Here is a 26,826-nt window from a genome sequence, read left to right on the forward strand (position 1 = left end):
CATTTTGGTTTTTGCATTCATTTTGTTTCCACAGACAATTGGCAGAGGTAATATCTGGGTTAACAGGCTTGGTTTTAGTCCAGAGGAGAAGCAGACTCAGAGGCTTGCCTCTCACATTTTAACCCAGTCACAACCCCCCCCTCTGCTTCCCTCATCAAGCCCTAGTTGTAAGGAGATGCCATTGATGGCCTGCAGAGCCTGCAGTGCAGCACATCCTCAGATCATACAGGAAAGGACAAAAACTGCTGGTAAGGGTGAACTAAGTACCAAACTTTCTATCTGTCACCTATTAGCTAGAGGTGACAGATAGAAAGGTGCTTTTCCCCAATGCCTCTCCCTTCTTCTGCTCAGGGTCTCTTAGCTTTCTGTTTCCCACTGTGGGAAGCAATGAGACAGCCCCTGTAGACATGCATCTTCCAAGGGCTCTTCTTCAACACACAACACTGCTCTGCACCCAGAAAGCACACCCTGCTGCCAGGAAGTCAGTGACAACTGCAAGCAGCACCAAAAGGCTGCAGTCGTCCAGCGTTTGAGGAGGTCCTCAGTCTGTAATCACCCAACCAGTGCTGAAGGCTGTGGAAATCTGTTGAACCCCATGCAGTGACGTGGTGGGAGCAAAGTGCTATCAGTCTGGTAAAACACGCTAAGCTACACAAATCCTTCAGCTGAACTGCTTTGTGTAAGATATTTGTGAGGTCTTGCAAAGGAAAAATGTATACAGCTGAAAGCCATGCTCCAAACACATCCCAAACAGGCTGGAACTGGCATGAACTGTACATTTCCCAGGAATACCTGCAAGTTTAGCAGGAAGATGATGGCAGCCAGGACACCACATTCATATATTCTCTAACAGTAAGGGTTTGTGTTCGTGTTGGCAGGATCCTGAAGCACACCTCCAGGCCACAACAAATGCAAGAAACTAACTTTTCACTTCACTTTACTCGGATATTTGTGAGGTGGGGAAGAAGACACACAAACATTTGGCCACGTATAAATAAAGTGAGCTAAAGGCAGAAGGACTTGCAGCAAACACCCATTGTAGCTCGTCTCCTCTGCCAAACATGTTGACTGCTGAACGGATGGTTGGAGTTATTGTTTGGACAGTTGCATTGTTTCTGCTGAACATCTGTATTGAGGAACACATACGACAGCAGGCATGGGTAGGAAGGGAGAAGAGAATAATTTGGCTCAGTTACAACATCCGCCAATTATAAAATATAAAGAAGATGCAATGTTACTAGCCAATGCATAATATGTTTGGAACCAACTGATTTTTAGTGTTACCCCCTCGTTTTCTCAGTATGACTAATCGTTACTCTCTGAACATGGCATTTTGAAAGAAACTTCTGGTTTACACCTCTTATTTTAGATTTATGGATTGAAACATCTCTGTGCTTAGATCAGTTTCCTGAAAGTTCAAATGCTTAGGCTTTTTAACTTTCAGAAAAGGTTTATATACGCTCAGAGAAGAGGAGCAATAACATATGTTAATATCTAGAGACTAGAGCAGCCCCAGCAGTGTGCAGGCCCAACACAACATCATTATTTTTAGCCACGATATCATCACAATTAACTCTGTGCAGGTTTTGAAACATAGGCTTTAAAGGCTCGAGATAGAAATCTTGTTCATATGGATTTCTGTGCAGCACTCTCAGACTGCTATTCCTTCTTGCCTGCAATGGTGTTCAGAGACTGCACCCTGCTGGCTTGCAGCAGCACGAGGGCTTGAAATACCCTTTTAGTGTGCTTTTCAAAATGCACTAAAGAGAAGTAAGTCTATTAATATTCCAGCTCGGGTATCCCTCATTCAACCTATACCCACAACAGGAGTTACATGATACACCAGTGAAATGAGTATGCTAATTATTGCTGAAGTATGAATATGAGGAAATAAATGCTGCATCATCATCTTCTAGCATGCCAATTTTAAGATGAAATTTTGCACAATCTTTATGTATTTCTCCTGCAAGTAATTCCACAAAATATGAGACCTTAGGCTTTTAAGGCAGCATTTCTGCCACCCACCAAACCCAAAACATCATCTCAAGAGAATGAAGATGAAAAACGTGTGTTTGTTTTCAGTCATTCTCAAGAATAAAACAGAGCAGTGCAGATTTCAGGAACATCTGAGCCCACTGACTTTAATTTAGGCTGTTATGAGTAGGTCAGTCCCCCAGAATCTGCCAAATTAATGTGTTATGTTCACTCTCTTTTAATGATGTGCAACTTTTTTTAGTCCACAGCTGAGATCAGTCTCATATCCTGTCACACAAAACACATCATGACAATTGAAGCAAGTCACTGGCAGAGAAAACCCTGCCAGATAAACACAGCTCCCTGTTGCACACGCTTTCTCTCACAGGAAGGTGAATAGGGCTACAAAGAAGAGCCCATTGCTCACCTCAAATGAAAATGCAAACCCACTAAAAGTAATGTGAAGAATAATTCGTTTTAATGTGCTCTGAGAATCCAATTCATATCATGCATGGAGTACCACTTAACACTTGTAGGCATTTATTTTTATTTTTCCAACTACTTGGGGGGAAAAAACAGTGTTTTGAAGGAAGAAATGATTAAATTCTGTTCCTAATACACTTTCTTCCACTTAAAGCTGCCAAAAATATCCCAGAGCCTTTATCAGTCTATTTAGTATGGGCAACCTGCATTGCTCCAGGAACAGATTTCTTGTTCTACAAATTTATGCAGGAGAATTTCTCCTTCTTGGAGACGTAGATATGCTACACTAACTAGAAGACACATTTGACATTTAAGAACATGCTGTGCACAAAAATAAAGTACCACACGTTGTCTAGACACACATATTTACATTCAGAATTTAGAAAACAGCACTGAGTTAGGACACCTAAAGTTTACTCCCAGGGGCTCTCTTCTTTGGGAATGAGGTTTAAATTTAGCATTCATGCACTGATTATAGCATTTATTTCAATTTTGGCTTAAAAAAAAAAAAAAAAAAAGACATCCACCGTCTATTCACCATCTATTCAGTCTCTCTAGTGCATTTCTGTTGTTTGCACGTGACTTGGTTTGTATGATTTATACCATCTAAACGTTTTGTATATATGCCATATCTGAATTACAGCCATCACACACACATTCATCTTGGAATGCCATATGGGAGCAGACTGACCTGGTTCTAATTTGTATGAGCAAATTCTGTCCTGATATCTGAAAGTAGCACTTGCAATAAGGCTGTCTAAGAGTGAAAGGTGCTTCGCTCAGTTTTAACCATATGAATTTTATGTGCAATTCCTACAGTTACATTTCTACATGTACCATTTTAACAGCGCCAAGTTCTTGTGCTGTGGCATTTGATAGTCCAAATCGTTCAGTTCCTAGAAGGCAGCTACTGGCATGATTTTGACCCAAACTCTCCTACCCAGTGCCCAGGTACAGCTCATGAATTATTGTGGGGCTGGGGCCACTCCTAACTGAGATTCTTGCTATGGATGTGGGTCAATGCAAGCCAGCTGGCTTCAGGGTGATAGCACAAACATGGAAACTCTATTTACTAAAACACGTGTAGGTTAGAAGTTTGCCCCAAAAAAAATCCAATCTAAATGCTCTAATTTTTAGACAGCCGAAGCCCTGACTTCTGTTATACCACATACAGTTTCTACAGTGCTTGTTTCTCTGATTATGGACCTTTTGTACAGAAACCCATTCATTCACATAGCTGAAGGCTTGGGTCAGAAAATCCTGGTATGGCAAGGTAAGCTGAACCTTGCAGAGAGACTGAGGACATGCCGGAGAGGCTGAACATTACCAAACTGAAAGAAAATTGCAAGTGACTGAAAACTAACTCTCCCCTCTACAAGAAAACTGCAAAGCAAAACAAACTCTAATTGGAAGCAAGGCTGTGGGAACAGAGGAAGAAAGTAGAAAGCCTGCTTTGTTAATAATACGTGCTCCTAGAATAGATCAAAAAGCATTGGCATCTATAGACTGCTTTCTGCCCAATTAATTGAACAAAATATCTCAACTGAAAAATCATTACGCTCAATGAAAAGGGAAGAAAGGAATAAGTGAGTAGCAGCTATTAAGTGCCCTTGATTTTCCTTAAATTATCAGGGATTAAGCGCACACATGTATATTAGCTATGCACACCATTATTTATTTTTATTTTTTGTAAGAAAATGTGCCTTATTTATTTATTTATTTATTTTAATGGGACAATGTGTTTCTTAGCAAGTGAGAAAGAAACTATAGGGACCAAAGAAATAACTGCATCCTAAACTGCTGTTCAGGCAAAACACAAACTGACTGTCAATGGAACCAAGAACACAAGGACAAATTCCCACTGTTGCAGAGTTAAGTATGCTCTGTTGTTCAAGAAGTTTGGCTTTGCCTTTAAAAGCTTCACCTCAACACCACCAAACTGAAGGGAATGTAAGTTACTCATCGTGGAAAGACTTCTTACAGCCACCTCCATCAGACCCAAACCTGTGGTTCAAGAACATACCTGTGGCTCAGAGTGATCTTCAGAGCAGCAAATCTAAGGAAATTTTGGTCCCTCTCATGAAGGAAACGGGAGACCTGGACATGGAGAAGGCTGAGGTACTTAATGACTATTTTGCCTCATTCTTCATCAACAAGAGCTCCAGCCACATGGTCCAGGCCCCAGAAGGCAAAGACACGGACTGGAAGAATGATGAACTGCCCACTGTAGGAGAAGATCAAGTTCAAGACCAGCTAAAGTTCCCACTGACTGGAAGAGGGGAAACATAACCCTCATTTCTAAAAAGGGGAAAAAGGAAGACCCAGGGAACTACAGGCCAGCCAGTCTCACCTCTGTGCCTGGCAAGATCATGGAGCAGATCCTTCTGGAAACTACGCTAAGGCACAGGGAAAATAAGGAGGTGATTGGTGACAGCCAACATGGCTTCACTAAGGGCAGATCGTGCCTGACAACTCTGGTGGCCTTCTATGATGGGGTTACAGCATCGGTGGATAGGAAAAGAGCAACTGACATCGTCTACCTGGACTTGTGCAAAGCATTTCACAATGTCCCCCATGATATCCTTGTCTCTAAATTTGAAAAACATGGATCTGATGGATGAACCATTTGGTGGGTAAGGAATTGGCTGGATGGTTGCACTCAAAGAGTTGTATCAATAGCTCCAAGTCCAAGCGGAGTACAGTAATGAGTGGTGATCCTCAGGGGTCAGTATTGGGACCAGCGCTGTTTAACATTTGTCAGTGATGTAGACAGTAGGATCGAGCACACCCTCAACAAGTTTGCCGGTGACACCAAGCTGTGTGGTGTGATCGACATGCTGGAGGGAAGGGATGCCATCCAGAGGGACCTGGACAGGCCTGAGAGGTTAGCCTATGTGAAACTCTTGAAGTTCTACAAGGCCAAGTGCAAGGTCCTGCATCTGGGCCAGAACAATCCTAAGCACAAACACAGGCTGGACAGAGAATGGATTGAGAGCAGCCCTGATGAGAAGGTCCTGGGGGTGTTGGTTGATGAGAAGCTCAACATGAGCAGTCAATGTGTACTTGCAACCCAGAAAGCCAACCATATCCGGGACTGTATGAAAAGCAGCATGGCGAGCAGGTCGAGGGGGGTGATTCTCCCCCTCTACTCTGCTCTTGTGAGACCCCGCCTGGAGTGCTGCGTTCAGCTCTGGGGCCCCCAGCACAAGAAGGATGTGGATATATGAGTCCAGAGGAGGGCCACAAAAATGATCAAGGGGCTGAAGCACCTCTCTTATGAAGACAGGCTGAGGGAGTTGGGGTTGTTCAGCCTGAAGAACAGAAGGCTCCGGGTAGACCTTACAGCGGCCTTCTAGTACCTAAAGTGGGCTACAGGAAATCTGGGGAAGGACTCTTTGTCAGGGAGTGTAGTGATAGGACAAGGGGTAATGGCTTTAAACTACAAGAGGGTAGGTTTAGATTAGATACAAGGAAGAAATTCTTTATGAGAGGCACTGGCACAGGCTGCCCAGAGAAGCTGCGGATGCCCCATCCCTGGAAGTGTTCAAGGCCAGGCTGGACGGGACTTTGAACAACCTGGTCTAGTGGTCTAGTCCCTGCCCGTGGCGGGGGGGTGTCGAATTAGATGATCTTTAAGGTCCCTTCCAACCCAAACCATTTTGTGATTCTATGAAATTCACCCAGGTAGAGCCTATACTAACTCCCTGCAACAGGAGCTGGACCAAAGAAAGACCTGGCTGTGGTTTAAGTTAGCTTTAGAGATACCCAGATTCATTCTCTTGGCTAATGTGTGAGACTATGTGTCAGAAACCTCGGTTATGCCCAGAAGTAAGGTAGGAGGTCTCCAAAGCTGTGCTTGCTCTGAAGGAAGGAGAGGCAGGTAGGCATAAACAGTCCTACCATAATAAAAGCGCTTTTCTTTAGTGGACATGTAACATTGAAAAGTCACTATGAAGAATCACAGGAGACACATTCATTTAAAATATCTATTCAAATTACAAATTAAACTCTTCAATATGATTCAAAGTACAAAACACAACATTAAAAGGCATTCAACAGCTCTTTTATACATCACAGTGTTAGTGGCACAAAATGTACTTACATTTCAATACATCAACAGAACTATTTTTACACTGGTCGAATACATTATTCATACATATGCATGACTCCTTCATGCTTACCCTATGCGTGTTTAAAATACATCCATGATAAAATGATCAAGAAAGGTTCAGTTTTGTACCACGTACCTGTACCTAATGTTCCTGGAATTCTTATAAGAGAGATACACAAATCAAAGCAATAATGAAGACCACGGGGCTCTAAACACAAACAGCATGCCTTACTTAGTATAAGTGCATTAGCAATTAAGCACTGATGCAGGCTTTTTTGATGTTCTTAATAGTACTGTCATCAACAACCACCACATTCTACCTGTTTTCCTCAGGACTGCAGATTATATCTGAAATGTCTGAACTTTGGTTTTAAAAAACAAACCTGCACAAAGCTTTATGCATGCTGCACCTTACTGGGATGAAAACTGCCTGTATTAAACATTTATCCCTCTACAGTAAAAACACTACAGATGAAATGCATAAAACTTCATTTCTATTTTCCTGCCCATAACAATGTTAAATTGAAAGTTCTTCATCTTTTTCTGATATATGAATGTTTTTATTTTGTCCATAAACAAAAGAGCTTTTCTCTAATTTTGATTGGGTTTCCTGCATGTCAGGACATCAATTGTAAATTGAGAGCTGTACCATTCAGTACTTATTTGGGATTTTGCCTAATTCATAAGCCAGAGTATTTGAGGAAAGATCATGCTGCTTGGTATGTGGGGGAAAAGCATCCCAAATTCTTGGCATGCTAAGGTCAGTAGTAGGAGGTTTTAGAATTAAAGCCAATGTGAATAAAATTGAAATATTAACATAAAGCTACTGTAAGCATTTAAATACAGTCTTTCATCAGAGAATCTTTAAGAGTCGCAAAACCAATGAATTAGTCCTCACAACCCTCCTGTGAGGTAGGTGAACATTGGTCCATCCATTTAAAGGATGATTAAACCGAGAGAAAAAGAGATAAGTGACCTGCCCAATGTCACGTAGGGAAGACCCAATGCTACTGCCATTGAAGTCAGTGAGGGCTGTGCTGCTGATCTCTCACTAAACTGACTTCAGCCCAACTAATGGTAAGTCTGGGAGATGCAAAGTCTCTGGAGTCTGGACTCCACACCCAGTCCCAAGCTCACTAAACAAGACACTATTTCACCCCAACAGAACGTGCAAATGATGTACTGTCACAAACTACGTTAAAAACAGCATTTAAGAAAATGCAAACAAACTAAACAATAGCATATAGCTATAAAAATGCAACAGAAATCATGCAGTAAATCTTATTTTTCAGGTGTAAATCTAAAAAGACAAAGCTGTTGTAACAGAGTTTCAGCTGAAAAGCAAACAAACATTCACTTCTCCATGTCAGGGGGTTTAAATGTCAGAGTTTATAATAATGTATTTACAATTCAACTTCAGGGTATTAAATGTCACACTGTCAACAGAAGCTGTAGCATAAAAACACCCCAAACTCAATGCATCACTGACAGAAGTATGCTACTTTGGAAACAAAACAACATTAAAAAAAATCCCCGAGAAAACAGACGGAATAATATTTAGCATACCTGAAAAGTTTAGGTATTTGGTAAATATATGTAGGCATATAGTCTATCCCAATAGACAGGATATGATGAATCAAAAGATATATCATGAAAATCTCCAGCAATTCAAGTATGTTGAGATCAGAGTCAGAGAGATGCTAACAGAAATACAGTTTTCTGATTACACATTATGTTAACCGCAAGCATCAATTATATTCAACTTTAAATGTCCACATTTTTGTCTTTCCCTTTTTTAAATCTGGAAATACATTATTTTTGACATTGATTATTAACTGGCCACACAATACTGTGGAAATCTTCAGCCTTGCTATATTGCCACAGAGAGGCTGTCTTTAAGAAAGGCACAGTAGAAAACAAACCTCAAACCAGGACACTCCAAGTACTGCTAGCAGGCTGCTACACCTCAGCTGTTTCCTATCATCCCAGTAGAACTGGTCATTAGAGCCACTGCCACATACAGAGAAATTCTTTAGTGCTCCCAATTAGAGAACATTAACAACCTAGGAAATCTTATGTCCCTTCGCCCATTTCTTTTTTTGCATTTAATTAGAATTATAGGACCAAGGATGAAAGACTGTAACTCAAGTTTTCCCACCCTGTCTTGCAAGCTTACCTGCAAGGAAGCTGTCCTTCACAGAAGGACATTTGTTCCGTTGCTTCTGCAATGGATGGAAGGTGGAACTTGGGGCAGCCCAGGCTTACACAATACTTTGCAACCAATGATCGAATGCATTACCCAGACTTTCCTACAGATATTTTGGAACAGCTATGCAATTTTTAATAACGAAGACATACTCAAAATACTATGATAACAAAAAGTAGATATTACAAGTAAAGATTTGAACCATTGCCATAAACAATCTGAACACATCCCAAGGAGTTCAGACTTGCTGGTAACCCACTATCCTTTTCCTTCACAATATAATGGCTGAACTCATTAAAATCAAACCAAATAAGTGCATTGCAGGTGATCTCCAGCTCCTGCAGCTAAGATCTGTGCTTAGATATAGTTTGAATTTGGATACCATTAAACTTGGAAGAAAGGGAGAAGAAATTCAAGTGTAGTTTCATAAAAAGACAGTGGCCTGTTTCAGAACTATACCCTACAGTCTTTTTATTTAACAGACGGACACTGTAAAATAAAAGATAATGAAAAAAGTAGTAATTTCCTTATGCTTGAGATATGAAAACAAATTCCCAGCCTGTAACAGCAGCCAGAAACAGTTGCATTTAAAGGTCTTAATGCATTTTCAGTGCAAAGTTATCCTGGCTTCAATGTATTCATCAACCTCAGTACCTTCATAAAGCACAGAAATAAATGATAAAAATGCAGTCAAACTTCCGTCTACATGCCATTCAGAAGGTTTTCCTCCGATATTACACACAGACACATATTGATTCAGGTGCTTCATATTTTGTGGAGAGATGTTATTAGTCAAGTTTCTGCCAGCTTTAAAATCAGAGCAAAATGATTTCCAACAAAATATTACTAAAGAGAAACTACAATGATTAACAGTATGTTGACTAGCACACTTTACTACCCTGGAGAAACACAGCACTGAATTCTGCAAAACTATCATATCAAGTCAGTGATTACTTGTCAAATGAAAACTTGTTTCATCACAGTATTGTTATTAACAGCATACACCATATATTAACTCTGAAAATGGCCTAAGTAGTTTAAATGTTAAGTACAACATCCACAAATATTCCAGGCATTTTTTTATTATTAACTACAACGATGATCTTGATGTACTTTTATACTTAGAAGGAAAGATTCACTGATAACCCAAGCATCTGCTAAATAGTAAAATTAATCCTGTATTTTTAATAAGCGCCCTAAAGACGTAAGCAAGCTATTCTGAACTTCCAAAATATTTCAATAGCACAGCTATTTACACATTTGGTTTAAATAGGGTTTTATATATATATATATATATATATAAAAAGATTAAGATACCTGGATTAGAAGTTATGTAGCCCTGTAAGTGTAGCAGAACCCTAAACAACAGCAAAAAACAACAACTCAGAGAAACTGGTGGTCCAGCAGTAATCAATACCATCAATGCATTTTTAAAAGAACCTTGATTAGATAGCAGGTTTGAGTCACCACTCAACCTTACAGATTCATCAATTTGTTTTAAAAATGTACTTTCAATCAAATTTCTAATAAGACTTCAAAAAATTCCTGGAAGGCAACAGGACCAACGTTGTCCCTCTGTCCCTCCTTAAATTTCAAGAAAGGCATAGGATGGCCGATATGCACCTTATTGACTTTGTTATACTTGGAAAAATACGCATTAAAAAAAGATGTGATGGCATTAACAAAAACATGAGTAATAAACATGGTAAAGTCAAATAAAACTGACTAACTGATTTAAATGACAGGCAACTTAAATATATACAGGAATAAGACACTGAATTCTGAAGCAAACAAATGTGCAGAAACTTTAGATTTGTGTGCATTTTTAGCTTGTGTTGCTCATGTCATTCAGCACAGTTCCCAGTCCACCAGCAGGGCTAGAGAAACCTTTTGTATTACTTTTAGCAGGATCACTTTTTCATTTCAGATAGCTATCTGGGTCCATGGTCTCTCTGAAGCACCAAACTTGCCTTCCATTACCCTCCTTGTCTATTATCATTTGATCTATGCAACAGTTCCTGGAACCAAGACTGAGAGTCAACAAAAAGCAGAACGGGGCAAGTAAGGCTACAGCAACGTAAGTGCAAGAGGGAAACATCAACAGCAATAATAAAATCAAAACACGTGTTGTGATGAGTCCAGTCTTCTCTCGGTCTAGGTAGGTAGAGGGTCATCATCTCCTTTATTACATTTGCACTTGCAGCACAGAACAAATGGTGTAGCAAGTAGAAGGAAAGGGGAGGCCACCAAAAGCAGAAGACCAAATCCTGCAAAAATTCCTACCACCTGAAAGAGAAAGGAATAGAACTGTTAGCAAAAACACTTGTCTAGATCCTGCTGACATCAGCACATCATCAGTGTCCTTCAAAAGGATCTCAGCAACTGCCACTGGCCTCACCAGAGCCAGGACTTCCCCCTGTGCATATGCTACAGTCAACTGCCAAAATCAGCAAGCATGAGTGAGATCAGTGAGGAAATGTTCTTGTTTCATTGCTCTAATCAGAACTGTGCTGTACAACTCAGTTCCATCATACAACATGAGGCAGATGGCTATTTCCATTTTGAGTTTTGTTGTATCTGGAACAACTAATGAAACAGTTCACTAGGTACTTTTTTCTTGATCAAACCTAAATATTAAATATCAGGATCAAGACTACAAGACAGACTCCCACTTCAGGTGCTTTCCTTTTTGCTGGAGGAAGCTCCAAAAAGCAGCCGCCCGTGTTCTGGCATTGTTCATGGAGAACCCAGGAAGACTCCCACAATCTTCTTCCCACTAACAAAAACAGAAGCTTGGGAATCTCAGCCAGAGATTACAAAAACTACGGACTAAAGGAAAACTTTGCATATAGCAATTTATTTATTTATTTATTTATTTATTGCATTCAGACGAGCTAATCCTGCTGTTTAAGGGGATATGACCTAACTCTATCTAAAAGCATTTGTTTTTTCACCTACATTTGTTGATCACCCTCCTTCCAGAAGGGGCAGAGGACCTCAGATCTACCCGTCCTGTTAGTGTGCCAAACTGTTAGTTTGCCAAACTGTTAGTTTCTACAGGGTTTAATTTGGAAAACTGTTTACAAAAATTCAAGTTGAGGATCATTGCCTGAAGAAGTTTTCCTGTTCGCCATAGGCAGCTGTAATAGTAATATCGTAATAATGTCTGCAAATTATTTGAAAAAATCACTTAGATTTATTCACGTAAGAGTGTCTGTGAATAATTTTGAATAATGGATGCAGGAGTGGAATGCTAATCTGCCAGCAAAACCTCACAACAGAAGGCAAAATGAAATTAGAGTGCAGCACTCATTAAGAATTCTTCTAGCCAGTGCTAGATATGCCGCTTCAACTAGCTGGCAAATCAGTAATTTGCCTTGGAATAGAAGGAATGATTTACGAGTACTTTTGTCTGCCACAGACCATTTCTCTTTGTGATTACCACGTATTTCTTCTTTTGCAATTCCACTAGCCAAGGATTTCTGGAGCGGGGGCCTGACGTGAAGCGCTGGCTGCAGGAGATGGCGCTGTGGGACAGCAGTCACAGCGAAGAGGGGAGTTCTTGCCTTCAGACTGCCTCAGTTACGCTAAATTTTTTCTTTTGGCTGTCTAGGGATAAAGAGGTCAAACTTCCTTGCCCTAACAACTTTATCTCTTGCCAAGAACAATTTCTTTTCCAGCTTCAGTGGCATGCACGTTTCATTACTCATTCTTTTGGAGGTGCTGACAATCTGATGCAACTTCCACTTACTAATCTCTGCATTCTGCTGTAGACATAAAATGAAACTGAATTCTCATCTCCTTTACAAACTGTGAGCTGTAACTGTCCCCATACTGCTCTTTGGAGACAGTATGCTCTTGCCTACCTCTTTGCAGCCCAGGCAAAAAGCGCACAACAGGTGAGGCAAAGCCAAACTGGAAGATAACCAATTCAGTGGACTGGACTGGCAACTGCTAACGTTTATAAGATGCCTATTTACACCTTCAATTTCAGCCTCAAAATGGCATTAAAGACTTAACTAGGTTTCACTTTACTTTTTTGGTTTGTTTTGTGGTCTTTTTGTTGTTTGTTTATTTTAAAAGTAGGTTGCTTGGTGAATGTTACTCATTTTCCACTTAGTTTAGTTGTTTCTGAAGAAGTTGCAGCTCTATGCAGCATCGAGCCATTCCTTCTGGCCCAAACAAATATAAATAATATATAATTATTATATAAAATATATAATATTTTATATAATCTCCAAACAATCCCAAAATCAACTTGCCTTGCATAAATACTCAAAAATTTAACTTAAGAAAATGACTGTAATGTTGAATTAGCTTTAGTAAGTTTAGCAGAACTATATCCTTGTTGAAAGAGAATTATCACTTTCTTTCTCAACAATGACCAGAACATCATGCATTCTTGTCTATCAAACATATTTGTACCAACTACTGTGGCCAAGAACAGATTTCAAATATCAGATGAATCCTCTCTTATTACAGGTATATAAAGAAAGCTTATGTACCCATACGCTTTCTACCATACTGTTGTCTAAGCCAAGCAACATCGAGCCCACAGCAGAGGCATCCAAGGGTGAGGGAGGGAGAGGGCTATGATCCTTCTAATTTCACTTCATTTTACCCGTTTGTCCAGACCCACATGAGTGAGTCTTCTCACTCCAAAACTTTTTGTCCAAGCTGCAGTCCTCTTTAAACCTGCTATGGACATTAGCTACCATTCAGCACAAAACTTTAATCATTGTTAAAATGAGTAAGGCAAAGGAAGGCATTATCACAGTATTGTTTCTCTGTAGACTCACACAGAGCTTTTAGAGATCTGAGCTTTACCTGTGTTCTGTGCCAGATAACAGATGCCCTGGAATGTCCCAGCTTATTTCGACAAGGTCCTTTGTCATAATGTATGAGGAGAAAGTCATCCTACAAAATATTAAATGGAAAGGTAGACAATAAAGAGAAGTAAAAACTTACAACCAGGAAGACAAAGGCTTGGTAAAGTGGATATGGCCAGATCCAACCTTTCCAAAGTGCTTTGTTTACAGTTAAGTGTCTTCACAAACAGGTTTGTTTAAGAAGTGTTATGTGTCTATAAGGAATCTCTTATCTCAAAGGCTCTGAACATGAATATTTAAACGGTAGCACGGACGTGAGCGAGAGGATCCAAGAAGATAAGCCGCCCACAGCATATACTACACACACAAATAGAAAGAGCAAAGGATAATATTTCTATCACAGGCTTTCCAAACTTGGTTCATTTTATTAGTTGAAAAATAAAAGTAAAGTTAATATAGATTTTTGAGAAATCATTACCCAGTCTCTCCTGCCATCCTCCAAAAAAAAAAAACAAAAAAAAAAAACAGCCAAGATAGCAGGCCATGTACCAAGGGAACACTCCCTTATAGCTGAGCACGCGAGAAGCCTGTAACTTTAGGATTGTTGGTAAAGCATTCAAATGGGACAACCACAGGATTTGAATACTCTGAGTAGCTTTGGGGAACCTAAAACATTTCCTTTGTTATTGTTAACAATGCTACAAAATAAAACGGATGACATGGAAACAGATGTTATATATTGTATATACTCTGATCCTTGAGCACAATAACAGGCTGATTTAAAAAATCATAAACACATGACAATTGTGGCTTATAGACTGACAAATTTCTGGTGTTATGAAAACATTGCATTCTTTTTGATATGTAAGATCTATTTCTTGTCCTGTACAAACAATGAGTAGTAAAAAATCTGACTGTTAGCCCCCTGCATGGTGATGCACCAAATCTAGTTTTTGTCTCAAACTTCCATGGAACTGAGAACATTGCTATACTCATCCTGTAACTCCTTCAAGAAGGGAAACATTGAAAATTCAGTACTAAATAGGTATTATTAAAAAAAAGCAAAATAAAACACCATGATAGATGCTATGTAAAGACTGAAAACAAAACGTTTTCACAAAATTTTGCTTTATAATAATTATTTTCTGGCTCATGTAGGTAAAAATGCTAAGATCACACAGGCCAAATAAAATGGAATATACAAATCCTAGTATTAATTGATGAGACAGTTGGATAGCAAAACCATGAACTTCTAAACTTCTGAAAACCAGTGTACTGCATTTACTCACATCGAGAGATTCCAGACAGTACCAGCAAAAGGCATGCTTGCAGTTCTTACACATCATTTGGGCACAGCCTTCATCTCGTTCAATGTAAACTTTACACTTTGGACAGCGCTTGATTGGAGCATCGTCTTCTTCCATTTTAAAAACTGAACTGTGGGAGAGAGTGGAGAATTAACAGGATGTGCGGCCATGTCAGTTTACAGAAGAATTTCTAAGAACCGTGCTGAGAAATTATGCCTACTTTTTCATTCATATCATAGAATGGTTTCAGTTGGAAGTGACCTTAATGATAATCCTGCCATGGGCAGGGATACCTTTCACTAGATCAAGTTGCTCAAAGCCCCATCCAGCCTGGCTTTGAACACCTCCAGGGATGGGGCATCACCACCCTCTGGGTAAAGAATTTCCTCCTAACATTTAATCTAAATCTCTCCTCTTTTAGTTTAAAAACACTACCCCTTGTCCTATCACTATCTGCCCATGTACAAAGTCAGTCTCCATAGTTTTTATAACCCCTCTTTAAGTACTAAAAGGCGTTTCAAAAAACCTTGAGATCTCATGTCTCTGCTTTCTTGAGAAAGAAACATGAGGTTTTTGAGACATGCTGTTGTTTCAAAGCTGATCTCTTCATCTTTAACGCTGCCCTAATGAATCACAGTTAATGAGTTAGGGTCAGCACCACCTCTTGTTGTCTTGTACCACTATGCAAAACTGTAGGATGTCGCTTCAAACAGTGGACAAAACACAGAGGAAACAGTGGAAAAACATTTATTTCCCTTCAGTGTCTTTCTAACCTGCAGAGCCTTTATGCGTGGCAACAACTAAAATGTGCTGCTTCCTGCAGCCACTGCCAGCGGGAGATACAAGAGTGACTGGTAGGGTATCAACAATTTGCTGAAAAACAGGACTGACCCTTGATTGATTATCATGTTTACCCGATGGCTGGATAAAAGGACATACTCTTGTTAGTCACACTAGGGGAAACCAAATCACAGAAAAATGCTTTGAATACATAAACCATAAATGAAACTCCAAATGCATGCAGCACAAACTGCTATAGAACATTTTGCTCCAATATACTAGGGAAAACCCTCCACAACAGAGTAAAACTGAAGCATGAACTAAAAGCAAAAAAAACACTAACGAAAATAGGTCAAGTCTTCTATCTTTCCATGTAGTTCAGTTAGCTTCAATTCTGATCAAGCACACACAAAAAGCACATACAAAAGTTAAAATATTTAACTGGGAACTCATAATGATAGCATCCTAGCTAGTCATCTGTTACAGCAAAAGTTGAAATGAACTGCTAAGTCCAAGGTTGGCCAAGGCTTTAATGATACCTTGAACTGCTATACAATCTTCGGTGAAGACCAAACATTAGGTAGAACATCTGCACAATGGCCTTTCTGCAGTATGCTGGTGGAAACGGCTCATAGTTTTCTCGTTGTGGCCTTAAAAAGAACTTAAGATTACTGTCCTGATGTATGCCAATTCGGATGATTGACAGGGTATTCTAAAAGTCACTGTCTGGCATGATGTTACTAACAATCATTGCTGTTGAGAACAGCAGCAACAATGAGAACTGTGAAGATCACGAGCTGGGTAGATATCAAATTTTTCCCACTAGGGCAAAAGGACTGCTGATGGAGGCTGCAGCAGCTATTTTGTGCTTTGCTGGGAATGGTGACAAGGGGGTGAGGCTGCTGAGGGCTATCCATTTTTGGAATACAGCATTAAAAGAAGGAGAATGATTAGAAGGAAACTGCTTAAAAACAAAGTGTCTGGAAAGTGCTTCTTTACTATTCATATTCGTATTTGTTCAAATATTCAGTGTTTTGTTTCTAAATACTTGATGTTTTGAAATACTCTACCTTGTTTCTCCTGGAAGAAAAGAGATTGGCATGTTCTCCTGACAGCCTTGACCTGGATGCCAATTAGATTTGCAAGCAGAGCAGAACTCAATGTCGCAGGCTTTGCACTGGACCAGCTGGGGGTCCTGTGGGCTTGATTCCTGGAGCTGGCAAACTGCCTGGCAAGTAGAGGATGGACACCAAGTCCGACACGGATCCAAAAGCACTTCTATAAAGGGAGATAAAAGAACAACATTCAAAGGCAGTTACAAGACCAACCTTCCGTAACAACGTATTCTAGCTGAGGTTGACTGGCAGAGCATTTGAAGACACACATTTCCAAAGGAACCCTTTTAATTTATACTACCCACTTAGACATAAACCTGGCCTGCTTTGCAAACAGAAACCAAAGTAAAGTGATTTTATAGCGTCTGGATTCATTATTCACTTTCATTCACTGAGCTAAACTCATTCTGAGAATGAGACGTGGCATTTTTCTTCAGTGCCTTGCCCAGTAGGACTGTATTTCAAGGTGATCTCTGCGCTAGTGCAACCACACGATTACCAATAGTGTTAAACTGTTACCCAGTTTCATCCCTCTCTTGGAGACTGCTTACTGGTAAGTCAATTCATATTTCAAAGTCCACCAAAGTCAACAGAAACCTACCACTGACTTTAGTGGTCTCTTGGCTGGGTCCTTCCTCCAGCAAATGCCTTACTCTAAGTTCTCTATGGCCACACGTACTGTGCCTTCTTTACAAAACTCCATGCAGTTTCATATAACCAGAGGCACCCAGTCAGCTTACATGCCCATAAAAAATAAGGTTCACGTTATTATTACATACACAACTGCCTAATAATTCTGCACCAGATTCTAGCACGAGAGATACTGGTTGCTCAATAAAAAGGGCCACTCTACCTTGCCAGCCCCTACAGTACTGAGGGTCAACGCAGACAGTAATGCCCTAAATAGAAGTCACTCCCTCCCTTAGTTATAGAGCAATATAATACATAGTAATTTTCTTTCCTTAGTTTATTCCCAGAATGTTGCAATGGGTATTGTGCCAACAAAAGCAGAAACTATTTATTTATTTATTTATATTTTCTGATGACCAATTAATGCACAATACTACTGCATGAACTTGCACAGAACCAGATTCTGATTCTGGGATCACTGAGGAGTGACACCATTCCCACTGCCTTGCAGTGGATAGTGTTACATATGTTACCTCTTTCAAACTGTAGCTTCTTATACCTCTGCATTATTTCTGATGCAACCATGCACTCAATCTGTTGAAGAAAGGAAAAGACAAATTTCCAATTAAGAACAGCAAGGGTATTTTCAATAAATGGACACAAAAAGTTTGACCTTTAGAGAATTATTAAAAAGGCACGATGGCAACAATAACATTTGTAACATACAGAGTAAGACATATTTAAACACTATGGAAAGGAAAATAAAAAATGAACAATTTGCAGTAAAAACATACCTCATTTTCTTGCAGATGACCTCGCTTTGGGCAAGCAGCATCAGGGCAGCTGATTGCTGTTTCTAGACCTTCTTTGATCAAAAGTTCCACATACTGTTTTAGGCACTGTAGGAGAGCCAAAGACTGACTTCACTATTCCATCAAGAATAAACCACTCAATGTTTTAACACTTTTCCTCTGAAAATCTGAAGAACTCAAACTTCTTTGAAAAACATACTGCTGTGCCCCTTTTACTACCATGGTCTGTGCGCACAGACTGTGCTATGGTTATACTCTCAAGCAGAAAATAACAATTTAATTTCCTCATCAAATAACTCTTCCTCAGTTTAAATATGCAGTACATAAAAGAACAATAGCAATAATGATGAAAAGGACAAATAAAAGAGGGATCTAGGAAAAAAAGGAAAAACCACATTCTGAAAATCTTCATGTGACTGGAAACCACAACACAGCTTAGTAAGCAGTAACTACCCAGAGACAGACATCTGTCAAGCACATCAGAGAGCAAAAGGGAGTGTATCGTTATTTCTAGAAAATAACTATCTAAACTTCATGGTTAAAGATGTATCTTTTCCATAGGAAGCAGGAATGTGAGAATTAGGACTCCCAGAAGAACTACAGTTTCCATGGGGACCGAATAATAAATATTGGTAATACTAATACTTTTCTCTCCTAGCAACCACAGCATTTCACCTAGTAAGTGAAAATGTGGCATCTTGACACAGTGGCACACAGCATGAATGTTGACAAGAGAGAGGGCAAGTGGCTATTTTAGAAAAAATAGTCCTGAAGAATTACTACCACCCCTTTCCACCTCCATACTTCCCCCATCAAGTTGAGAGCTACCACGCAGGTGTCTGCTGGGGAGGAAAGGGGAAAGATGTACAGAGAGAAATGTTTTCCTCTGCAGATGCCCCACAACTTCGACCAGCCTGACATTATACAGAAAGAGCAAATGAGGGTCTGCTCCCATCGGGTGGGCTGCCCTGTGTTGGTGACCTCATGAGCTCAGCTGGCAATGGCAAACTACAGAGAAATACAGAAAGCAGATCCCCAACTCTCTGTTACCAGATTTGTGGAATATGCACTGAAGGTAGACCAACAGCAAAGCAAAATGAAGATACAAAACAAGCTCAGCATACAGATGGGTGGGAGGCGAGAGAAATTGCACATTTGCAGCAAGCAGGAAGAACGAGGACTTCAAATAGCATCTCCAGACTACTCTTTTAAAAGGAATGCAGCCACCAGCCTGCTATCAGCCTGGGAAGTCAAAGGACTGCTTCATCCTCGCTGAGTCCAGTGTGCCTCACCAGAGTTCAGAGCACAAAGTCACCTCTTCCTCCAACCACGCCACCGACCAGGCCTGCCAACAAGCACATTTCCAGCCTAACCCTTTGCAGGTGGTTTGCAGTTGCCATGGTCCAGACTTTCAGTCTGCTCACTCATTCTCTTTATCTTCAGTTCTGCCTCTCACTACATCTTTTCTGCTTCTTTCAGAGAACCTATAACGTACCTTAATGCTCTGTTTTGGATGTTACTTCTCACAGCTTGATTGCAGCAAAAACTTCACTTCCTACCTGCATAATTTCTGCTGCTGTGGTACACAGCTTTGCTGGTGACAACCTGCCACTGCCTTGATAGCCTCCTAATAATTTCCGTCAGATTCCCCTTCCCCGCATCTCCTTCTCACCAGGGAGGACAGGTCTATTTCTTGGAAAAGAAAAATAGACTGGATAACCGGTACCTTTAAATGTTTTGTATGCATAAAAAAATCCCTATGTGATGGATTATGGGATACATCTTCTTTACCAGCAAGAATTTAACGAAGATAACAGTTCACTTAGCAGATGCTCATCTTGCAGAAGGTTTCCAACCCATTCCTTAGAGCCCCGCAGGGTGGGTGGTGGAGCAGTTCAGGAGGATGGGTAGCAGCAACGGCAGCCGGCTGAGCTCTGTAAGAACTAGGCCGGAGGTTGCGTGCCTTGGCAGGCTGTGATTTCAGCTGTAGCAAGGTTATTAGCACTGCCATAATGACACTGCTGGCTCTTCCCTTTCCCCTCCATTTTCAAGCCAAGTGTAGATTAAAGTGAAAGTGCATACATTTTTAATGCCAGCACTTAGCACTTATAGAAAGTACTTTTCAAGCTGAATGAGCTTTGCTATCATTAATCATTAATGTGGTTAATTCTCTTCCTCGGCCTGTTTGGGAGCATTGCCAAAGCCCATTCGATTTGTTTCTCTTTCCTCAAGTCTTCCAAGGAATGATACAGTTCATCCCTGCCACAAGTAGTGCTCAATACCTTCCCTTTCCACTGACGTGGCACTGGCCCTTGTATGCTTAAAATAAACCCAGCTAAAGTGCACTTCTGATTATATGCTTTCTGGGAATACAGATGCTGTCTTGAGGCCATGAAATAACATTGTAAATTAGGTAGAGGATTAAGCATTCTGTCCACTCTAGATTTTCCCACTACAGAGATTTTTCGGGTGGAAAAGCAGTAATCCGGAATGGTTGCAAGGAGTTTTAAGGCTACCCATGGCTTGAGAGTGGACACAAGATGTTCCGCTTGCAGCAAAAATTTTAAACTGGCTGCAGTACCAGAAATGTACCAGTATGCAAGTAAAACACCACAGTAGGATTAGGTGCCCAGTTACACAATGCAAAATTCTTTAAAGGACAAAGATCTTGTATAAGATGGTGACAAATAAACTGTTGTTCATTTGCTACACTGCTTTTAGTGGTCCCATATTAGGAGAAAATATCCTAATAGAAAACTCTTATAAACCTAATATACATCTTTAGCCTTTCTTTAATGGACACGCCAGCAATGTTGTGCCTGATGTACACCAGGGTACAGCTGGCTCTCCTGACTGCCAGGTCACACTGTTGATTCATGTTCAACTTGCTGTCAACCAGAACTCCCAGATCCCTTTCTGTGGGGCTCATCTCCGGCCTCTCATCCCCCATTCTGAACTTACAGCCAGGGTTGCCCCGTTTCAGGTGCAGAATCCAGCACTTGCTCTTGTTAAACTTCAAATTGTTGGTGGTTGCCCAGCTCTCTGATTTGTCTCGATCTCTCTGCAAAGCCTCTCCACCCTTGATGGAGTCAACAGCTCCTCCCAATTTAGTATCATCCGCAAACTTACTCAAAACACTTTCTAGTCCTACACTCAAGTCATTTAGGAAAACACTGAGGATGTTTTCTCACTCTACAATTACCTTAAAGGAGGTTGTAGCAAGATGGGGATCAGTCTCTTCTCCCAAGCACCAAGTGAAAATGACAAGAGAAAATGGCCTTAAATTGCACCAGGAGACATTTAGATGGATATTAGAAAAAAATTCTTCACTGAAAGGGTTGTGAAGTACTGGAGCAGGCTGCCAGGGAAGTAGTTGAGTCTACCTATCTTCTGAGGTCGTCAAAAAACTGTGTAAATGTAGTGCTTAGCCTTAATTCTTGGATTAATGGTGGACTCGGCAGTGCTAGGTTAAAGGTTGGACCAAGTGATCTTGGAACTCTTTTCCAACCTAAATGATTCTATGATTCTAAGAGAATTTCCCCTAAAATGGAGCCCTGGGGAACCCTGCTATAATACAGTAATAAACTATCATGAAAATATTACCATTACATTACCATATAACTTTTGCAATATCCCTTAGGCAAAAGAAAGCAAGCCACTGCACAACACATTTGCACATCAACACCTATCTCATGCCCCAGATGCTGCCAAACAGTTCAAGATCAGCCAGACCAGCCTGGTTAGCTCCCCTGAGCATTACACCTCTATTTTTCTCTGTGCTTGCACACTCCTTTTGTGTTCCTTATTTTTATTCGCCTCAGCAATAGATGGTTAATTGAACAACTTCCCTTCCAAAGTTGTCAATATAGCCTGATATTTAACGCTATGCACAATGAATTGTCCTTATACCCTTTGTACATCAAGGACTGCACTGCTCAGAAAGAAACAATCACAATTGATGTGCTGTTGCTTTAGAGCTGAACATCTTTTTGTCTAATGCTATAAAGATCAAAGCACCCTACGAGAATCAAAACCATTACTTTTTGCATAACTTCCGAACCTCAACAAATAATCTTACTCTGCTGTATTTAACTCTAACAAACCTGTGCAGAAGATAGCAAAATCTCAATGTAAAGAATTAAAATGTCTGGATTTTCATTTTCTTTTTGGAGAATTCCTAAACAAGTGTGCCTATTTCTGATGAAGATGCTTTGACTTGTTTTTCTGACACAAAAGAGAAAAAAAAAAAAAACCTAAAGACACCATAATTTATTAGAAGAAATCTTACTTCCATTTTTTTCCACATAGGGCAACATTTGTCTACCATCTACTTTGGCAGAAAAAAACACGTTCACTTAGAAGGCATTGGTTTGCAATACAGAATGCACGAAATTAGAAAAATTTGAAGGTATTTTTGGTGAACAATTTCATTTTTTTTGACGTAGAAGAGCATACCTTCTTGAAAAGTTGTAACAAGTTTGCTATTAAGAACACGTTATTGCTAATATCGTAGGAAACAAGCAATGTCTTTTTGAGGTGTCATTTTTTATTTGAGAGTTAGGCAGGCAAAAAGATTATGCTGTATTATTTTCTTAACAGCTGCTAGGTGGATTTTCTCAAAATGCATATTTCTGACTACACTAATGCTGCAGATGCAAGTGCCAAGTCATACGGGAAATTTTATAAATAAGTCAATGGATTTGGAAAGGCCAAAAAGCATGACAGGACTGCAGAGCCAAATATATTATCACCATATCATTTGATTTATTTCTTAAAGCTTTAAATGTATTTTAGTGCTGGCAGTAAGCTGCAACCCATCCCAAAATGAAACGTGCACTTCACAAAAATTGTTGTATGCTGGTATTGGTAACACATTTAAAAAAAACAAAGAAAACACAACAAACAACAACAAAAACATTAAGATCTACTGATAAAATTGAAAGGAGTACATAAAAGGAAATAAACCCAGTGTACACTATGTCCTTGAAAAAAAAATCTTGCAAAGCACTTGGTAAAAGTTTAATATTAAAGCTGGATAAAAGCACTTACTATTTTGCACAGATATTAGCCAGGAAAATAATCCTTCATCTTGGGCTGACAATCACTAAGTTTTGCAATCCCACTTCAGGGACACAAGTAAGGGCTGACATGCTTTCTCTAACACTGGATATTATTTTTTTTTTTTTTAAGTAGAAATTCTGATTCTAAGATTAGTTGTCCTAAATTTCAATGCAAAGACAGGAAATGGAAAATAACACAGAGAAGAAAGTTTGTTCTGAACAAGAAAATGTTTCCAAGTAAGATGATTATTAACATGTAGAGTTAGTAATTACTAAAATTACTAAGAGTTTAGCAAATTGTTTATCATCTCTAAAACAGGATTAGATGAACTTCTATAAATATATGTACATATATGCACACATATTTATATATTTATATAAACTTGCATTCAACCACAGGAAGAGACAGGAAACGCTGGCTGGTATTTTATGGTTTACATTACAAATGACATCAGGCTAGATGAATGTGATCATTCCTTTTTGCCTAACATTCTAGGAAAGAAGGAAATGTGAAAGAATACTGAGTGAGAAGCCCTGTTTTGTAGCTACAAATATTTTTGTGCTAAAAATCTACTAAACCAAAATTAAAAATCCATGTGATGAAGGTACAATGATGAATAAGAAATGTGAGAAAATATACTGCAACGACTACTTTTGGTAGTATTTAATAATGTTTTTATGTTCTGCATTCCAGGATTTCTTCTTTACGTTGTTCATAAATGAATACAGAGAAGGCCATCTCTTTTCTTGTTGGAAGACAGCACAATACCAAGGTTATTCCACTGCTCTGTGCTAATTCTGCTAAGCTAATTCTGCAGTCTGTCTGGTGAACAGGTATTTATATTGGCAGACACTGCACAAGTCTTCAAGGGTAATGTGATGTAACACTAAGTTTTAAGCTTTGGACTAGACTAGTAAATAGAGATGCAGTGTGCAATAGGCTCTACTGGAGACAAGGAAGGTTAGCACGTGTATGAGTAGTATGAACACGTGTATGAAACATCAAGATGAATTTGGGTATCTATGTCTCAGATGGAAGCCAATACCCTTGGAGTATCACTGCCATTCCCTTTATCCCAAGCAGCAAATGCACTCTGGACTGGTGAGCTTTACTCCAAAGAAAACATTGTCTAAATGGAAAGTCTTTCTAGAAAGCAAAGCTGAACAGTTTCAAGAGGAAAACTCCTGTAAAATAAACAGCCTACAGCTGGGATAGTCTCTGGAGAGGAAGAAAGGATGATATCTTAAGGTTTTTGAACCTGAGGCTTTCATATTCCTGAAGAGTAGGAATTCCTGTAGCCATGTATTACTGCTATATGCTAATTTCCTTAATATTTGTATACATCCTTCTAAAAGCAACAGGAATGGTTATCTGGTGCTTTCAATTGTAGTGTTTTACAGAAAGAGAAAAACACTTTGCCAAATTTCAGTAGTATACTTAGAAAAGAAAACATGTGAGAGAAGTAAAAATGGTAGGTTTCTTGGAGAGCTTTTAAACTTCTTCCCAACCTACTATGCAGTCTTTTTTTTCCTGTAAAGCAGTAGTTATAATCCTGCTCAAGTCTATTCTTATTTAATCACAGGCTGAGCTTCAAAATACTCTTGCACCGTTGTTTCCCTGTGCACAGTTCTCCGCTGCAAATCTACAATCTGGCTTTTTAGTACCACCTTAATCCCATTTGGTTGATAAGTGATTTACTGAAAGATATCTACGCACACTAAATCACAAACATCTGAGGCACACACACAATGGTTGGAGTCTTTTTTTTTTCCTATTTATTAGATATACTGTCAGCTATTACTGACCAAATCCAAGAACACAAACTATACACAACCTCACAAACTATCTAGATCTGAGACAGATGTACACTAAGACAGATGTCTAACGTTTGAGATTCTACTTTGAACTTCAACAGATCATTACCACCTCCCTAGACATTTTCTCAGAGGCAAGAATTTACTTTCAAAGAAATCTTGACTATCAAAATCCCATTTTTTATTAATCCTGTAGCTGACTCATCATCCTTAATAAATCAGTTGAGAAAACAGTCACTTATCTTGATACATAGTACTTCAAATCTACTGTCTGAAAGCAATAACAGTATTCTTACACGGGGCTATTCTTTACATCCTTTTCTTCTGTGGCAAAAATCACACTACACAGGCACACAAAAAATTCACTCAGGAGCCTACAAAGGCCCTCCAGAGCTCTGCAAACCTAGTGCTCAACTTTGGCCTGCTATGCAGCGAGGAAGAAGGCATGCACTGAGAAAAGGACTTTGGCCAGGGCCGGGGTGGGTAACTTCACAGGCACCAAATGCTTATCACCAAAGTAGAAAGTAATTTGAAAAATCTCCATTTAGGATAGGGTTCCTGCCTCTACTTGCTGCACACTTGGCCTCTTTTTAAACACATTTTTTTGTTCAGATTGCAAAAGGTACACACCTGTTCCTCCCTCAGCATTTTCAGCTTTCAAAGACTACCCCAGCTGCTCTGCAGCCCTGCTATAGCCTATATTCTCAGCGTAAATCTAGTCGCATTTTCTTGCCCATGGATGTTGGCCAAGCAGTGGCTTAGCTGTAGAAGATGCATACAACCTGGATGCTTCCACATCTTTGGACAAACCATCTGAGCATCCTTCCCTCAGCTATAAAAGTCTTTGTGTTCCCATCAGCTGGCAGAATCTCAGGCTGGGAAACAGACAGCCCAGAGCAGAGACTCCCCTGGTACAGATGTCGCTGTGGTAAGTGCTGTTGATTTTTCCTGTGGACAGCGGGGCAGACTTTGCTGCTTTGGCTCTGCCTCTATCCAAGTACTTTGACAGTTCACTCCAATATCACAGCACTCACTGAACACATTTCTCAACTGATGCAAGCAACTCAAAGAAGGTTATTCATGTTAGGAACGGGTGCACCATCCCTCTGTGTCAGAGTACAACTGTGCCAGTTTGAGTACAGGAATGTGCCACCATATGGCCATCAGTCAACAAACAAAGGTGAGGTAAGAAAAAAAAAAATATGCATCATTAAGACGTAGGTATTTTCAGTGAGACATATTCCTTAAAGAGGAGCCCTACTGACTTCTTCAGCACAAGAAATGTTGTTAGAATAAGGCTAATATTATTTGAGGCATAGAAATTGATGGCTGGGAAAGACCACTAGCAGGACCAAGCACCAGTAACAAAACAAACCGAAAATGCAAGTGTGTGTTTCCAGTTGAATTTCTTAATTGAGAAAGGGAATGCAATGAAGACTTACAGCTGGCCTATGCTTTGAACTGCTTTTTTGAATAGGCTTCCATACATAGACACATATAACATATAAACACAACAAAAAAGTCTTTCCCTATGTATGAGGAAAGTTGTGGTTTTGTTTGTTATTTTTTAATTTCAGAACAGAATGAATATTTTTGAGTGGGAGCACAAAGAACCTTTGACTTTCATATGCAAAACATTAACCAAACAATAAAGAAATAATTCTCACATCTCAATGAAGACAACTAATGTTTCTCTCATTTAGT

General features: G+C 39.7%; 1 protein-coding gene across 4 annotated transcripts in view; it reads right to left on the reverse strand.

Annotated features, from left to right (window-relative positions):
• Positions 1-6,429: 6,429 nt before the first annotated feature.
• Positions 6,430-26,826, reverse strand: part of RNF144A (ring finger protein 144A) — a 61,892-nt gene continuing 41,495 nt past the window's right edge. For all 4 annotated transcript variants that reach the window (XM_040550790.1, XM_040550792.1, XM_040550791.1 and 1 more), the window contains 6 exons: positions 18,230-18,334; positions 17,969-18,029; positions 16,761-16,968; positions 14,893-15,040; positions 13,602-13,691; positions 6,430-11,060 (listed from right to left, as the gene is read on the reverse strand). In XM_040550790.1, coding sequence (XP_040406724.1) covers positions 10,929-11,060; positions 13,602-13,691; positions 14,893-15,040; positions 16,761-16,968; positions 17,969-18,029; positions 18,230-18,334 — 744 coding nt within the window. In that variant the 3' untranslated portion in view covers positions 6,430-10,928. The remainder of the gene's footprint in view (positions 11,061-13,601; positions 13,692-14,892; positions 15,041-16,760; positions 16,969-17,968; positions 18,030-18,229; positions 18,335-26,826) is intronic.

Source organism: Cygnus olor, chromosome 3 (genome assembly GCF_009769625.2).
Source record: "Cygnus olor isolate bCygOlo1 chromosome 3, bCygOlo1.pri.v2, whole genome shotgun sequence".
NCBI classification, from domain to species: Eukaryota; Metazoa; Chordata; class Aves; order Anseriformes; family Anatidae; genus Cygnus; species Cygnus olor.